Raw genomic sequence first — 18,217 nt, 5'->3', positions numbered from 1 at the left:
TGTTGGATACATTTGTCTTTCACTTTTTAGGAGCTCTCCCGTCAACAGCGTTCCTTCCAAACCCTGGACCAGGAGTGCACTCAGATGAAAGCCAGGCTCACCCAGGAGCTACAGCAAGCTAAGAACACATACAACATCCTACAGGCTGAACTGGATAAAGTAGGGTGCTAACTTATTTCTCCCTCCTCCGTAACCTCCTCCCCCACATTTTAAAATAACGTGTCATTTCTGTACCTCAGTGGAAATAGGATTCCTTTAAAAGAAAAAAACTTTCCTCACTTTCTGTAGTTATTCAAGTGGAGAGCAAACTGAACCTCTCTGGGTCTGGGTGTTCTCATTTAGAGAAAGGGGACTCCGAGTGGGGATCTCAGATAGGAGGGTCTGTGGGCGTCTCTGATATTCTGGTGGTTCTTGGTCATGCCACCACATGGGAGCTCTCCTAAGTGTGTATGCCGCCAGGCAAAGCGCTAAAAAAATATATAATTTACTTTTTTAACACCCACTGCACAAATGATTTCATCCAGATTTTTGGCTTTCTGACTCTCCATGTGATGATGACACCCATATTTAAATCTCCAGCCTGGATGTCTGGTCTGAACTTCAGACTTGGGGGTGTGCATCCAATATTTCCACTCACGTTTCTAACAGGCATTGCACACTTAACGTGTTGTTATTGGAACTCCAGCTTTTTTCAGACTTGTTCTTTGCTTAGGCTTCCTTGTCCCAGTAAATAGCAATTCCATTCTTCACGTTTTGCTTCGGTCAAAACCTTCCCATCATCTTCAACTCCTCTTTCCTCTCATATGTCAAAGTAATCCCTTAAAACTCTGCTGACTGTACCTTTATTTGTTCACACACACACACACTTGAGTGTATATTCACATGCATGTGTATATCTGTGCTCTAATACACATCGTCACCCACCTGGGTTTCTGTACTAGCAGAACCCTCCTGTGTCAGGATAAATTTTTATGGATTATTTATTGGCTGTCCTCCAAGATTAAAAAAACAATGAACATTTACAGATGTATAATTTTTTTTTTCTTGCTTGTTTTAATCTTTGCTAAAAAAGGAAAACTGTCTGAGCTTCGTCCTTGTCAGATGTTTTGTAGTTTACTTGTTTTCCCTACTGATGGGTATTGAGGTTTGTGTAGTACCATTGGTAGTATCACTGGGCAGGTAAATGTGTGTGGGGCTGATGTTTCTGTATGACAGCTTCCTGCATGTGACATTGGTGGCCTCTAGGGCAAATATCTTCTCACATGTGACAGGGTACTTCCAAGCCGCCCTCCAGGAAAGTCGTAGCAGTTTACCTGACACCTGGTGTAAGAGGCCTGTCACCTCCATCCTGCTAGTAGCGGACAGTCCTGGTTTTAAAAATTTTGCCAAAGAGTGAAAAATGTTATTGTTTTTTAATTCACACTTTCTTGATTACCACTGAGGTTATTTCTTTCAGAGAGTGACTTGCCATGTGTATCTTTTGTATAAAATTTCTATTTCTGTCCTTTGCTCATTTTTAAATGGGCTTGCTTTTTTGTACATTGAATCATAGCTATGCTTTATGGGTTACATTTTGGGAATATCATTTTTATTCTGTTGTATTATTGCAAATGTGTTCTCTTAATTTGTTTTCCCATCTTTTGTTGTTTATTTCTCATCTCATTTTTTTAAACAAATTTTAGTTGTTTATTACTGTTTAGTTGTCTTATTTCTTGTGGTTATTTTTTTTCTTTTGTGATTTCCTCCCCAAACCCAGCTGTATTCATCAACATGTGCTATTGCCAAGTGATGTCATGGGTTAACATGATGGTATTTTAAGTTCAGCTTCTAGGACCATGTTAAGCTATAATATATATAGTATGTCTCAACCAAAGTAGATTGCTTCGGTTCTTATATTCCATGACTTTTTTATTATTTAAGAATATGAATAGCTATTGAAAAGTAAAAACAAAAATGAAGCTTTGCCTTGTTTTCTCTTTGTAGGTCACGTCTGTAAAGCACCAGGTAGAAAAAAAATTGGAAGAGTTTAAGCAAAATCTCAGCAAAACTGAACAGGTCTTACAGGCAAGTCAGACCAAGGAAAATGAGCTGAGGAGAAGCAGTGAGGTGAGGAGCAGAGAGCATTTATTTGCTTCTGTGCGTGAGGAAGTGTGAGGGTTAAAGAATTTCTGCACCATTTTCCTGTAGTGTTTTTCTTTTTTATTTGCTGGAAGTATTACAAAGTGTTTTATATATAATCTATGACATAGAACATAAGTGGTTTTTTCCCTTTCTGTTCTGATGTAACTTACTAATATGCATCTAACAATTATAGGAAAACATGACTTATAGTAAGACCATTTGGTACTATTCTGTATTATTTTAAGACAGATTTAGACCACCTGCAAGGTGGAAGGATGGAAGAAAGCACGCGATTTTCTTTTCTTTTTCTTCTTTTTAATTTTAAAATGTATCTACTTTTTGCTGGGCCGGGTCTGCACTGCACAGGCTTCCTCTAGCTGTGGTGGCTTTTCTTGTTGTGCAGCGGGGGCTCCAGGGCACTCAGCCTCCGTGGTTGCAGCACGCAGGCTCACACAGTTGCCCCATGGCATGTGGGATATTCCAGTACTGGGATAGAACCAGTGTCCCCTGCAGTGCAGGCAGACTCTTAACCATGGGACCACCAGGGAAGTCCTGCCAGGGGCTTTCGAAGTGAAAAGTAACAAAATTAGTGATAGAAGGTATGATTTAAGTCCCCTTTCCAAGGGTTGGCTTTTGAGTCAGCAAATATTAAAAACCTTGTGCAAAGTGATAGACTTAAATACAATTTTTTTGACAGATAAAGGGTTTCTAGATTTAATATTGTTACAAAAGCATTAACTAATAATTGTATGACTCTGGCTTCAACAGTCACACACTGACCTTCGTGTTAAGCCTCTGCAGGCAGGGGCGCTGCTGTCTTTGTAGAGTCATGGTCACGATACACCTGGTGGGTGCGGTTTCCCAGTGACGAGGGTGCACGGAGTAGCCTGATAGCGCTTCTACCAATAGATTTATCCGTATTTACTTTAATTTGCTTCTCTCTGAATTTATCTAGTTGCTTGGAGTTTATTTTAAAGGACTTAATTAAAAACCAGTTAGGGACAGTTAATAGGATGAAACAATTTGAATAGAGCCATAAGTCAGCCTCATAGTTTTATGAAGAAGCATAACAGAACAGTAGAAGTTTCTTCTCCATCAAATGTCACAGGGAAGACTATTTTTCACTAGTTTTAAAAATATTTTTAAAAGTATTAAATATTAAATCCTTTACATATCTAAAATTACTTATTAGATTGTACAGATTTTTTTTTTTAAGATCTTTGTAAGGAACAGTGATTTATCCAGATGAGGCAAGTCTAAATGTATTTATCCTCTCAGCTTCAAAAAGTGTATCGGTTCTAGAATCAGAACATCTGTCAGTGGCAAAGAAGAGGTTGTTAAAGCAGCTATAGCCTCAGAGGGGTAATATTGCTGGAGAGAGGCGGCCCCAGCCCCAGCCGCCTGAGTAGAGGAAAGCTTCATATCAGATGATGGTTTCATCAGCAAACGTTTTTAAATGGAAGCGTTTGTTTCAGCAAAACAAATGTTTGCCTTTTGGCCAGTGGGGACCAACCAACAGATGCTTCTGCTAACATTTCCACAGGCAGACTGGCACCAAACTCTTCCCTCTCTGAGCTTCCCTTTCAGCCAGGAACTCTCCTGCGACTCCACTGGCTGCCTGGTGGAAACATTTTGTAAAAGTGATTGTCTGGTTAAATGAATCCAAACACTCTTTTAAACGGTTTGCTGGGCCAAGGCTGCATAGCGAGCTGGACATATCTTGCAGGTGTTTCTGAAGACTCATGCGTCCCTGCAGGGTCTGGTTTGTCAGCCGAGGAGCTGTCCACCATGAAGTCGAGCTGTGCTGAGTCAATGCCAGTCATGTTTTGCTCAATATTTCATAAAGTTCTCTGTCCAGTGAGGGCAGTCATGGAGGTGTCTAGCACAGGGCCAGAGAGTTCATTTAGAATTAGTCTTCAATGCATGTTTGTGTATATGTGTCTTCTTTTGAGAATAATATCAGAAATTCAAAGGGCTTAGCTGGCTTTCACATTTTGAATTGGGATTGGAATCAGAAAAACAATCTACCCAGTTTGACGAGTGGTATAACTTTGTGGTAAAATGGTGGCTTTAGACGAAGTGAGATCTGAACCTGCTCTGTGGCCTTGGGATCATGACTTACCCTTTCTGAGTGTGACTTGCCTTATCTTCATATGAGGACTAATAGAACCCCTCTGTTTTCAGAGTTGAGTTAATGATTAAGTATTGTATGTCAAATGCTTAGACCTGTGCCCAACCCATAAGGGCCCTTTGGTCTTGATAACTGTTAGAAGTTTTTTGGTGTGACCACTGTTTGCTGTCACCCCGAGGCATAGAAAGTGATGAGCAAAGGACACGGCACTTGAGATTTTTCACATTTAAAATTATAGCCGATTCTAGTCTATCACTCTGGGTGTCTTTCTGTATCTAATTATAAGTAAGTGCAAGCAAGTTGAGTGCGCTGATAGGTTTTGGATGCCGAAATAATGTGACAGTTGTACCGAAATGTTCCTTGTCCGTGTTTAGCAAACTAATATGCCGCTCACAATGAGAGGTTATCAGTAGTGGAAACGTGCTTTAATGGCCCAATCAAGGGTAAAGTTAACATTTAGTATCAAAGTGAATGGAGGGTTTAGCTAGGCTGCTCATCCAACATCTAGTGCCAGCCCCACAGCACTGGGGTTAGACGATCATAAACCGTCATTTGACAGCCAAGACTAGGGAACACTTGCTTGGGGACCTTCCTGAGCGTGGGGACCTGTATGACACAGGGTCCTCTAAGGGACCTGGTCTGGCAGGCAAGAATGATGGGCTGGAAGGGGAGAAACACATCCTTTGCATCCATCCCTGGTTCACCACATAGACTTTGCACCAGCAGGGGATGTATTAAGCTTCATTCATGGGTGCCATCACGAGATGCCACACAGTAGCTGAAATGTGTTTTGTCTGGCCCTAGGAAATGACACTTCCCTTGCTGCTTCTAAAACCAAAGTTGATCTGGGTGGAATTGCTTGCTAAGCTCTAATGCTGGCTTGTGGTTTATAGGGATTTTTGTTGTGTGTTTCCAGACTGGTGCCCAATTTTTCGAATCATGTTTGGTGGCGAGAGATGCCTGGGAGACTGTGTCCTTGTATGCTTAACTCATTGTTGGTAATGAGCTACCCAATCAAGTCTTAAGTGGCTGTAAGCTGTGCAGAAAACTAATTGCTGATGGATGGCAGCCTACAGCTTCATTTTCAGATACTCATTTTCTAAATTCTGGCCTTTTAAAATTCTTGGGTTGGCCACAGCTATAGCATGATAAGCCTCAGGGTCTCGGGGTTGGCGGAACGTTTCTTCATTTGAAACAAATATTTACGGAGCTAATGCCAGAATAAAGGCACGTTAATCTTTCCACTGGGCTTGGTGCTCACTTAAATGTCTCCAGTTATGGACGTGATAGATAGAGACGAGCAGACACATAAATATAAGTTGTCCCCCTCCCTCCTGGGGTCCCTCCTTCGTCTTCTTTTCACCTTCCTCCTGCTGGGATGCACCCAGCTTTAGCTTTCTTGTCATACCTCTAGATATAGATGCCATTTGATTCAATGATTTTTTTAGAGCAAAAAATACAAGTTGCAAAATGTATCAAAGATGGTTACATCCTAGTTACTCTCATGTTGAGCTCATTTAGCTGATCTTAACATTGAACACACAGAATCTAGAGGCTGTTGAATATTAGGAAGAAACACTACTATTAATGCCCCATTGCCCACATTAGAGTGAGTTAAGGTATTTTTCCTTTCACATCTATGATCTCATTTGAGTGGTGATTATTCTGAGTCTGAAGAGCAAACAAGTGATTACACATTCTCTTAGTTGAATGATGCTCGTTTAAGTCAATCACATCCTTGCACCTTAGTGATCATTCATCCTGTGCAGAATTCACAATGACTGGTATGAACGTCAGTCTTGACATGAGTCGGTGCAGGCCTTTAGTTCTGGTGGATCTCTTAATTTGATAGAGTCTCAGTTGAGCACATGGAAAGGTGGGAGGATCAAGACAAAGGAGACAGAAATATAACTGCAGCGGGCTCTTAAATTTTGATGATGAAATGAACATATATACACGAACACAGCAGCTGCCAGCAAGTTTTCAAGTACTTTGTACCAGCCAGATTCTCCCTCTTCTTGAATTTGGCTTTGCTACATCAGTACCCATCTGCTGGTAGTAACCAGACTGATAATTGAAGGCAGGCTTCCAGCACCACGTTGCCAGGGCCATCTGTTTTCTAACGGTGCAGTAGGGTTTTGGAGGATGGGTCTTAACTGTTTCTTGAAGAATTCAAAAATACCCTTTACTTCTCAGAGAAATATTTTTCTAAGTGTGTTTGTGTGCTTTTAAAATTAGGCTTATGAGTCTCCCCTCCCCACACCACTCCAAGGATGGGGGTTGCTTAGTTCTGTCAGTTTGTCATGATACCTGCCAATTCCCAGTGATCCAGAAGGTGCCATATAATATAAGTTGAAATAATTAACAACTGTAACATCATTGAAGGTTGAACAGCAGTTTGAGGAATATGGATAGAGGATTTATAATATTTATTATGCAAGTCACATGGTTAATAAGAAGCATTTTTATTCAGCAGACAAATACTACTTTGTTTTAAGTCTAAGAAAAATAGGTCTCCCTAGAAAACAGAGTGAGGCTGCATGTGTCTGTCTGCTAGTCTATGGCACATCAGTGCACGGCTCTTCATTTAATCAGGTGCCCGCCAAAGGACCTGTCTTCACTGGGAAGCCTCAGATTCCTCCATCTAGAATTGATCCTTCCATGCTCCAGCCCTCTCATTTCCCATAGCACACTTCATCTCTCTTGAGCAAATAACACATCCTGCCATGTATTACAGAGAAGGTGATGGCACCCCACTCCAGTACTCTTGCCTGGAGAATCCCATGGACAGAGGAGCCTGGTGGGCTGCAGTCCATGGGGTCATCAAGAGTCGGACACGACTGAGCGACTTCACTTTCACTTTTCACTTTCATGCATTGGAGAAGGAAATGGCAACCCACTCCAGTGTTCTTGCCTGGAGAATCCCAGGGATGGGGGAGTCTGGTGGGCTGTGCCGTCTATGGGGTCGCATAGAGTCAGATACAACTGAAGCGACTTAGCAGCAGCAGCTGCCATGTGTTAAGTGATGGCCCCCTGGCAGGTACCTGGCCTGAGGGCAGAGACTGTCTTAATTTGTAACTGCACCTTTCAGAATGCCCATTCCAACATCTTGTACATTGCAAACTTTTAATAAACATTTCTTAAAGGTAATTTACTCATGAAGGCATTCCCCTATAGCAGTGAAACTTAAGATAGTTTTACAAAAAAACATCAAAATTGTCACATGAATTTTTTTTGGTTCATTAGCACTTTGGAACTTTACAAAGATATATTTGATTATTTAGGCATGATGTAAACTTGGAGCGATTGTTTCTTTGGGAAGCTTGTAAAAAGGGTTTTCTTTATATGCGAATGTTTTAACAACCATAGGGACACCTGGAAAGGTCGAAAAGTAAACTTCTTGAAGGAAAAAGATTATCATCAGTTTTTAGATTTTGTGCTTCTGACTTCTATTTATAGTATCATTTTATTGAAATAAAACTATCTAACTTCATTGCTCGAAGGGCAAGTGTGGTTCCTCCGCTAGCGAGAGGCACACATGGCCCCATGGGGCAGAAGTCCCACCGAGGCAGAAGCCCTGAGTTGCTTGAGCATCTGTCTGGGCAGTAAGATAACTAACTAAACCTGTCTTTTAGGAAATGAAGAGGGAAAACAGCCTCCTCAAGAGTCAGTCTGAGCAGAGGGCCCGAGAAGTCTGCCACCTGGAGGAGGAACTGAAGAAGGCCAAGCAGTGTTTGAGTCAGAGCCAGAATTTTGCGGAAGAAATGAAGGGTGAGTGGCCTATTAGAGTTCTTTCTCTAGGCTAATGTTCCCTCGAGGGAGGGCGGATGTCATTAGAAACTTCTTTGAATTTTTCCATATCTTCTCCGAGAGAGATGTCAGCAGCTGATGTGGGAAAGTTTTTGCTTTTTCACTTTTTAGTTTCCAGAGTGATAGTTGGACTTTTTTTTTTATTGAAACACATTGAGTCCCCAAATGCCTGGTTTTCAGCACTTTAAAACCAAAAGGGTAAATACTTTCCATACAAAAGTAACTTGTTGGTGCTGTCTCATTCCCCAGCGTGCTATTTTGTGTCTCAAGCGTGTTTGTTAGTTATATCCAGACGGCTCATCTACTCACCCATTACTGTTTCCCTTATAATGGAAAATTCTGTATTAACTGCATGTTTTCCCAGCCCTTAGTGACCATTGTTTTTGGATGGCTTACTTGACTGAATGATTTTATTTCCTTACTTTCTATATAGCCACAGAATGATGCTATGTACACCAAATGATTCCACTGTTTGTTTCACATTTATTTGTATGTGCCATGTGTCTTTATTTAGATTTATTTTCTCCCCTGGGGTGTTTGCACATCTTGGATTTCTTTTAACCTGAGCACTTCTCTGACTCTTTCCTTTTTGTAAATTCTAACCTTCCCATACAGCTTTCAGTTTTCCATGGCAGGAGGTAGAAATATCAATCTTCAGATTTTTTTTGAAAGAAAACTATACCAAAAGAAAGAGGGTGTTTTTTTTCAGCGTTGGTCTCCAGTGTCATTGCTTGAGGCTCTCCCAAGCAAATAGCCCCTATGGCGCTGTCTCCAGCAGCCATCCACTCTCATTAGGTAGATGGAGATGAGCGGGCTAAAAAGAGGAATTGCTGTCCAGTTGGTATAACACCTGAGTTTATAATACATGCTACCTTTTTCATCTACTACTGAGATTCTTTAAGACTTCCCATTGTTGAATGAAAGCGATGTGATTATTCTCAACTCAGAGGGATCCGTGGGCAGAGGGGAGTTTTTAAGCAGAGAACAGGCAGTGATGGAGTCTATGACATCTTCCTGATGACTCTCATCTTCACAGGTACCACCCTGACTCTGAGGGGCTGGGGTGTGGGCCATTGCTCCTCACTGACATTCCTATGTTCGCCTCCAGAGCTGCTGATATATAGAACCATGTATACTTTGGGGGAAAAAATGTACAATTTTTAATTGAAGCATAGTTGGTTTACAATTCTGTGTTAGTTTCAGTTGTACAGCAGAGTGATTCAGTTACACACACACACACACAGGCACACACACGTTTTCAAATGCTTTTCCCTTACAGAATAATTGAGTATAATTCCCTGTAGCACCACATACTCTTGTACTTAAGCTTGATCCTGTGGATTTTTGGCTAAACTGGCAAAGAAGTTATTAACTTTTCTCAGATATCGGGGATGTTGCATAGTGATGTGGGATATTTCCATGTTAGTGCTGCTCTTGTCACACTTTTCTCTCCTTGAGTAGCTATTTCCAAAGGGCAAAAATATGATATACATAAGCATATACAAGGTAAAAGAATAAAAGAAAGTTTCAAGTGCTTAGGAAAATAACCCCTTGGTGTTTTATACAATAGCACTTTGTTATGCAGCTTAGAAAGAAGATAAACAAATGTATTGCCATCCTGAAAAGGACCATTTTCTTTATATGAGCTTAGATAATTATCAGGTGGTTTACTTTCAAGGAGATATGCAGGCAGTAATGCCAATTTTTACATGACTTAAGCTGTTAGTTTTAGTTTTTTTTTCAGAGTTTAGAATTCTTGTAGAATAAGTATTTATTAAAGCCATGACAACTTATGTATTTTTTTCTGTTTTAATAGCTAAGAACACCTCTCAGGAAACCATGTTAAGAGATCTTCAAGAAAAGATAAATCAGCAAGAGAATTCCTTGACTTTAGAGAAACTGAAGCTTGCCTTGGCTGACCTGGAAAAGCAGCGAGATTGTTCTCAAGACCTATTAAAGAAAAGGGAACACCACATTGAACAACTGAACGAAAAGTTAAGCAAAACAGAGAGAGAATCTGAAGCATTGTTGAGCGCTTTGGAATTAAAGAAGAAAGAATATGAAGAATTGAAAGAAGAGAAAACTCTGTTTTCTCGCTGGAAAAGGGAAAACGAACAACTTTTAAATCAGATGGAATCAGAAAAGGGAAGCTTGCAGAGTAAAGTTAATCACTTGGAAACTTGTCTTAAGACACAGCAAATAAAAAGTCACGAATATAACGAGAGGGTAAGAACCCTGGAGATGGAAAGAGAAAATCTAAACGTGGAGATCAGGAACCTTCAAAATGTGATCGACAGCAAGACCGCAGAGGCAGAGACACAGAAACGCGCTTATGGAGAACTGCAACAGAAAGCTGAGTTCTCAGATCAGAAACACGAGAAGGAGATAGAAAACATGTGTTTGAAAATCTCTCACCTCACCGGGCAAGTGGAAGACCTAGAACATAAGCTTCAGTTACTGTCAAGTGAAATCATGGACAAAGACCAGCGTTACCAAGACTTGCATGCTGAATATGAGAGTCTCAGGGATCTGCTAAAATCCAGAGATTCCTCTGCAGTGACAGTTGAGCCTCATCAGAGAAGTCGTTTGGCTTTTGAACAGCAGTCTGCACTGAACAATTCCTTTGCAAGTATAATTGGAGAGCAAGAAAGTGTGTCTTCAGAAAGGAGTGGATGCCATGTAGCAACAGACCAAAGTCCGGAAAGTTCATCCATGTTGCAAAATAGAGTCGTTTCTCTTGAATTTTCCTTAGAGTCGCAAAAGCAGATGAACTCAGATCTGCAGAAGCAGTGTGAAGAGTTGGTGCAAATCAAAGGAGAAATTGAAGAAAACCTCATGAAAGCAGAACAGATGCATCAAAGTTTTGTGGCTGAAACAAGTCAACACATTAGTAAGTTACAAGAAGACACTTCTGTTCATCAGAATGTTGTTACTGAAACTTTAGCTGCCCTGGAGAGCAAGGAAAGAGAGTTGCAATTTTTGAATGAAAAACTAGAAACTGAGCAGGCAGAGATTGGAGAGTTAAAAAAGAACAACCATTTACTTCAGGAATCTCTAAAGGAGCTACAGTTTTTGTCTGAAACCCTGAGCTTGGAGAAAAAGGAACTGAATTCCATCATTTCTCTAAATAAAAAGGACATTGAAGGGTTGACCCAAGAGAATGGGACTCTCAAGGAAATTAATGCCACCTTAACTCGAGAGAAGATGAACTTGCTCCAAAAAACTGAGAGTTTTTCAAACTGTATAGATGAAAGAGATAAAAGCATTTCAGAGTTATCTAATCAGTACAAACAAGAAAGGCTTACTTTACTACAAAGATGTGAAGAAACAGGAAATGCATTTCAGGATCTGAGTGAAAAATATAAAGCAGTTCAGGAAAAGAACTCTAAATTAGAATGCTTGCTGAGTGAGTGCACGGGTGTTTGTGAAGACAGAAAAAATGAATTAGGACAGCTAAAGGAAACATTTGCAAGGGAACACCAAGCATTTGTATCGCAGTTAGCATCAGCTGAAGAAAGAAACCAGAATTTAATTCTGGAGTTGGAGACGGTGCAGCAAGCCCTGCAGTCTGAGATTACAGATATCCAAAACAGCTCCAAGAGGGAGGCTGATGGTTTAAAGCAAGAAATCATGAAGTTAAAGGAAGAGCAAAATAAGATGCAGCAGGAAGTTAATGCCTTATTACAAGAGAATGAGCACCTGATGGAATTAATGAGGACGAAACATGAACATCAATGTCTAGAACTGGAACCAATTCAAGACTCTGAGAAAGAAGGAGAGAGGGAGATAAACACATGTCATGTTCAACTTCCGATGGATCTTGATGTTAAAGATTCTTCTCTAGACACTTACAAAGCACAGCTGGTGCAAGTAGAATCTGAAGTCAGAAACATGGAATTAAGACTTCAGAAGAGTGAGAAGGAAGAGTGTCTACAGCACGAATTACAAGCTAGAGAATTAGAAACTGAAGATTTGCAACAAGATACTCAGTCACAAGATATTAGTAGCCTTGGAGACTCTGAAATAGATCCAGAAGAAAAATATATTTCGGTGCTTCATGAGTTGTCAACAAGTCAGCAGGACAATGCCCACCTGCAGTGCTCTCTACAGACAGCCATGAACAAGCTGAATGAGTTAGAGAAAATGTGTGAAGCCCTGCAGGTTGAAAAGTCTGAACTCATATCTGAGCTGAATGACTCAAGATCAGAATGTATCACAGCAACTAGTAAAATGGCGGAAGAGGTAGGGAAACTAGTAAAGGAAGTTGAAACATTAAATGATGAGAATGGACTTCTCCAAGGCGAGTCAGTGGAAGAAACACCAGAAGGTGAATTTGGTGTACAACAAGATGAGCAGACATCTGTGAACTTAAATCCTTTGGATGACTGTAATTTCTATGAGCATTTGACCATGTCAAACAAAGAGGTTCAAATGCACTTCGCTGAATTACAGGAGAAATTTTCATCTTTACAGAGTGAACACAAAATTTTACATGAACAGCACTGTCTGATGAGCTCCAAGATGTCAGAGCTGCAGTCTTACGTTGACACATTAAAGGCTGAAAATTCAGTCTTGTCAATGAGTCTGAGGAGCGCTCAAGGTGACCTGGTAAAGGAGGTGACACCAGCGCCCGGGGAGGAGCATTCACTGTCCTTGTCATTCTCTTGTGTGACTGACAGCCCTGGAAACGCAAGTTTGGGAGAATCCTCTTTTTACAAAGATCTTTTAGAGCACACAACAGAAACGTCCCTCTTGAATAATTTAGAAGGGACTGTTTCAGCAACCCAGTCCAGTGTAGAGGAAGTCTCTTGTAGTAGTCTGGAGGAGGAGAATCTGACCGAGAAGGACATCCCCTCTGTCCCACTGAGGAGCACTCGAGAACTTGAGACCCTCTGTCAGACGTACCTCCAGTCCCTCAAGCAGCTGGAAGAGGAAATTGAAAGTCAAGGGCTTACGAAAAACAAGGAAATCGAAGAGCTCAAGGAGTTGCTGAGTTCTTCGAGGGAGGAGCTCGACTACCTCAGGAAGCAGTACTTGTCAGAAAACGAACAGTGGCAGCAGAAGCTGACAGATGTGACAGCGGAGATGGAGTCCAAGTTGGCGGCTGAAAAGAGACACACGGAGCACCTCACACTTGAGCTCGAAGTGGCGCGGCTCCAGCTGCAGGGTCTGGACTTAAGCTCTCGGTCGCTGCTTGGCACCGACATAGAAGATGTGAGTACACGGGCTGACATGCTGTTTCTCTAATCGAGTGCCTAGGAGGCATGCAGTGTTTGTTGAAATCGACATTAAATCCAAATGAAAATATTTTTAGGGTTTAAGGAAATAAGAGCAAAATATACCAAAGTTTTGAAAAAATAAGCCAGATCTTTAGGAAAATGTGTCAGCTTTATTTAGGGGGGTAATTTCTATCATCATCATCTTTAAAAATTATTATATTGGACATTACTACAGATGTTTTTTAAAGTCTCCTAGAGAAGATCATGTTACGGAGTCAGAATATCTTCTTGAGGATGGCTATATATTTTCACTTTGTGATTTAATTAAACATTGAATCTCAAACTGGCACTTAGGAATGGTAAGGTGATCAATCTCTTACTCTCTTCAGACTGTTTGTAATGTTACAGAGTTATAGTCATGAAGCTAAATATTAGTGTTCATTTTGTAATTATGAATACTTTTCTAACAGTTTGTTTGGGTACAAATCTATGATTTGATATCAGTTATTCTGAGACACTTCTTTCTTTGTTGGATAAAAAGTTGTTTAGTTACTTATACCTTTGTCTTTTCTAGTCTACCAGCTAAACTAGTAATGGTGTACAGTCAATGGGTCTCACTTGATTCCCTCCCTCTACCTCTGTAGAGTGGCAGGAGGCATGTGCAGAGGTGACGGCCACTGTGGTCAAAGGAGCAGATCCCCAGTTTACAGATAAGAGAAGGGGAGGTTCAAACATGTGGTTTATCCAAGAATGTAGGCTGCTTATATTAAGTGATTAAGTCCTTGACCTGGAAATCTGGTCGTGAAGCCTTACTGCCTTCTCTTATTGAAGAGTGTCATAAATGCTGCAGATGGAAGCTGACCATTTAGTTTGGAATTTGTTAGCCTCTTATTTGATAATCCCAAAGAAAATTTCAAATTTGGCTACTTAGAATATTCCTAACAGGAAAAACATTTTGAAATGTAACGACATCACAATTTAGATGATGTTCGCATAAACTGACCTGAAGGCTTTGTCTTCTTGATAAATACCCAGGACCTTGCACATGGAAGACACTTCCTGAATGTTTGTTTAATTGTGTTGACTATTTGGATGGAGAGACGTGAATCTGGTAGGCAGTATGCCATTTGAAGAGATGTGTTTAGCAGAGACAAGTATCTAGTTTCCAAGAAAAATAATAAGCCTATTTATTCTGATTCTTCTTGAAAAGTAAGCTGCATTCTTATTATATTTTGCAATTACAGGCTATTCCGGGTGGAAACGATAGCTGTGACATAAGAGAATCAGAAGAATATACTTCAGAACCTAAAGAGAGGACCCCAAAGCATGAGATTCACCAGGTTTGTGAAAAAGATGTTCAGCAGGACCTCAGTCTAGAGATGGAGAAAATAACAAAGACTGGTGCAGCCAAACTTACAGAAGAATGGTCCAGAGAGCAGTCCTCAGAAGCCAGCCCTGAGGCCCCAGTGGGAGATCCAGCCCAGGGCTGTTCAGAGTGCATTTCTGAACTGTACCTTCCTGGGCCTAATGCTTCAGTGCCTAGGGATGTTCTGGAGAATCAGGTAACCATTCAGAGTCTCGAGCTGAAAGTAAAAGAGACATCAAATGAGAATTTGAGATTACTTCATGGCATAGAGGAACGTGACCAAAAAGTTGACAACTTGCTAAATGAAATCAAAGAGTTAGATTCAAAATTCCATTTACTGGAAGTACAACTAACTACCAAGATTGAAGCATGTGTGGCATTGGAAAAAATAGTTGAGGAACTTAAGAAAGAAAAATTGGATTTAAATGAAAAATTGGCATCCTTTTCTTATCATAACCAGAGAGAAGAAAGTTCAGGAGGTCTCACTCCTAGCTTAGAAATGGTCACAAGCAAATTGCCACATGAAGATATTGAAGATGATGTAGCCAAGGTGACTGACAACTGGAGAGAGAAATGTCTCCAGGTGGAAAATGAACTACAGAGGATTCAATCTGAGAAAGATAGCATGGAGCATCACACCCTCTCTGCGGAAGCCAGCTTAGAGGCAGTTCAAACAGAGAAACTATATTTAGAAAAAGACAATGAAAATAAACAAACAGTTATAACCTGTCTTGAGGAAGGACTCTCTGTGGTCACAAGTGAGAGAGATCAGCTTCGTGGAGAGTTAGATACTTTGTCAAAAGAAAATCAAGAGCTAGATCAGATGTCTGAAAAGATGAAGGAGGAAATACGGGAGCTTGAATCTCATCAACGTGAGTGTCTGCATCTCCAAGAGCAGCTTCAGAGTTTGGAAAAGGACTCACAGGCACTGTCCCTGGTAAGAAGTGAATTGGAAAACCAAATTGAACAACTGAATAAAGAGAAAGACTCACTTGTATGGGAATCCGAAAGCCTGCAGACCAAACTGAGTGAATCGGAGAATGAAAAGCTGGCCATCACCAAGGCTTTGGAGACTGCACTGATGGAGAAGGGTGAGGTCGCAGTGAGGCTGAGCTCCACGCAAGAGGAAGTGCACCAGTTGAGAAAAGGCATTGAGAAACTCAGGGTCCGCATTGAGGCTGATGAAAAGAAGCAGCTCCATGTCTCAGAAAAACTGAAAGCAAGCGAGCGGAGGAATGACTCGCTTCAGGACAAGGTTGAGACCCTTGAAAGGGAGTTGCAGATGGCAGAAGAAAACCAGGAGCTGGTGATTCTTGATGCTGAGAATTGCAAAGCAGAGGTGGAGAACCTAAAAACACAAATAGAGCTGACGACTGAATGCCTGAAAGATTTAGAATCAGACCTTGTCACAATACGGACTGAAAAAGAAAATCTTGTGAAACAGCTACAAGAAAAACAAGGTCAGGCGTCTGAGTTAGATACGCTGCTCTCTTCATTGAAGAACCTATTAGAAGAAAAGGAGCGAGAGAAAATACAGATGAAAGAAGAATCTAAAGCTGCAGTGGAGATGCTGCAAACACAATTGAGAGAGCTAAGTGAGGAAGTAGCAGCCTTATGTGATGACCAGGAGACCTGGAAGGTCAAAGAACAGAGTCTGGACTCTCCTGCCCAGGAGGTACAACAGCTGAGAAATAACATTGAAAAGCTGAAACTCCACTTGGACATTGATAAAGAGCAGCAGCTCCATATTCTAGAAAAACTGAAGGAAAGTCAGCATCAGGCAGATTTGCTTAAGGATACAGTTGAGAACCTTGAAAGAGAACTCAAGCTATCAGGAGAAAACCAAGAGCATGTAGCTCTTGAGGCTGAGCAGTCCAAAGCTGAAGTAGAGACCCTGAAAGCAACAGCGGAGGAAATGGACCAAAATCTGAGAGGTTTGCAATTAGATCTTGTCAATATAAGATCAGAAAAAGAAGATCTGACTAAAGAATTACTGAAAGAGCAGAGTCGAGTGTCTGAATTACAAACATTAAATTCTTCATTTGAAAACCTATTGCGAGAAAAAGAGCAAGAAAAAGTACAGATGCAGGAAGAATCTAAAGCTGCAGTGGAGATGCTGCAGACACAACTGAAAGAGCTAAGTGAGGAAGTAGCAGCCTTGTATGTTGACCAGGAGACCTGGAACGTTGAAGAACAGAGTCTGGACTCCCCAGTTGAGGAGGTACAACAGCTGAGAAATAACCTTGGAAAGCTGAAAGTCTGCTTAGATGCTGATAAAAAGCAACAGCTCTGTATCTTAGAAAAATTGAAGGAAAGTCAGCATCAGGCAGATTTCCTTAAGGATACAGTTGAGAACCTTGAAAGAGAACTCGAGCTATCAGGAAAAAACCAAGAGCATGTGACTCTTGAGGCTGAGAAGTCCAAAGCAGAAGTGGAGACCCTGAAAACAACAATGGAGGAGATGGACCAAAATCTGAGAGGTTTGCAATTAGATCTTGTCAATATAAGATCAGAAAAAGAAGATCTGAGTAAAGAATTACAAAAAGAGCAGAGTCGAGTGTCTGAATTAGAAACATTAAATTCTTCATTTGAAAATATGTTGCGGGAAAAAGAGCAAGAAAAAGTACAGATGCAGGAAGAATCTAAAGCTGCATTGGAGATGCTGCAAAAAGAATTAGAAGAGCTAAACGAGAAAATGGCAGCCTTGGGTAATGACCAAGAGACCTGGAAGGTCAAAGAACAGAGCCTGAGTAGTCAGGTAGATTCCCTTGAACATGAGAAGGCTCAGCTGCTGCAGGGCCTTGATGATGCCAAAAGTAATTACATGATTTTGCAGTCTTCTGTGAATGACCTCATTCAAGAAGTTGAAGATGGCAAACAGAAACTAGAGAAAAAGGATGAAGAAATCAGCATACTAAAAAGTCAGACTCGGGACCAAGAGCAGCTTGTCTCTAAACTGTCCCAGATGGAAGGAGAACAGCAACTTTGGAAGAAGCAAAAGGCAGACCTGGAAAATCTGATGGTGGAATTGGAGCAGAAGATTCAGGTGCTGCAATCCAAAAATGATGCTTTACAGGACACCTTAGAAGCTCTGCAGAATTCTTACAGGAATCTGGAGAAAGAGCTTGAATTGACAAATTTGGAAAAAACGTCCTTTGTTGAAAAAGTAAGTGGCTTTATGTCTTTACATTTGAATCTGTTGTCAGGAGGGGCAACCACTGTGTGAATTCTATTTCCTTCTGGACAGTGTTTGCTGTATTGGATCAAACTTTGTAAAGGCTTTAAGTTTGGGGGTCTTCAGCTGTGGGGGATATTGATTTGGCTCCAATAGTGAGTGAGTCTTACCTTTGGCACACACTTCCATGGGGTGCTTCTGTGGATTGGCCCAGTTTTCACTGTGACACCTGGACAGGGAAGAAGCTTTGGGTTGTGTATGGTTCATTTCTTGTAGTACATCAGAATAGTAGGCTGCATACCCATACCCAGCTGAGGACCACTGCTGCGGAGAGTATAACACATATTAGTCAGAATCAGTAGAGATCGCTTTTGCCTCTGCCCTACCATTTTTGC

The 18,217-nt window shown here is 41.0% G+C and overlaps 1 protein-coding gene across 1 annotated transcript in view; it reads left to right on the top strand.

Annotated features, from left to right (window-relative positions):
- CENPF (centromere protein F) overlaps positions 1-18,217 on the top strand; it is a 63,487-nt gene that overhangs the window by 26,371 nt on the left and 18,899 nt on the right. The window contains exons 9-13 of the mRNA XM_069544949.1: positions 31-159; positions 1,984-2,106; positions 7,888-8,023; positions 9,879-13,276; positions 14,526-17,813. Of these exons, the coding sequence (XP_069401050.1) occupies positions 31-159; positions 1,984-2,106; positions 7,888-8,023; positions 9,879-13,276; positions 14,526-17,813 (7,074 nt within the window). The remainder of the gene's footprint in view (positions 1-30; positions 160-1,983; positions 2,107-7,887; positions 8,024-9,878; positions 13,277-14,525; positions 17,814-18,217) is intronic.

The sequence above is a fragment of the Ovis canadensis genome, chromosome 12 (assembly GCF_042477335.2).
Source record: "Ovis canadensis isolate MfBH-ARS-UI-01 breed Bighorn chromosome 12, ARS-UI_OviCan_v2, whole genome shotgun sequence".
Classification (NCBI taxonomy): domain Eukaryota; kingdom Metazoa; phylum Chordata; class Mammalia; order Artiodactyla; family Bovidae; genus Ovis; species Ovis canadensis.
This window is presented reverse-complemented; position numbering and strand designations above follow the sequence as displayed.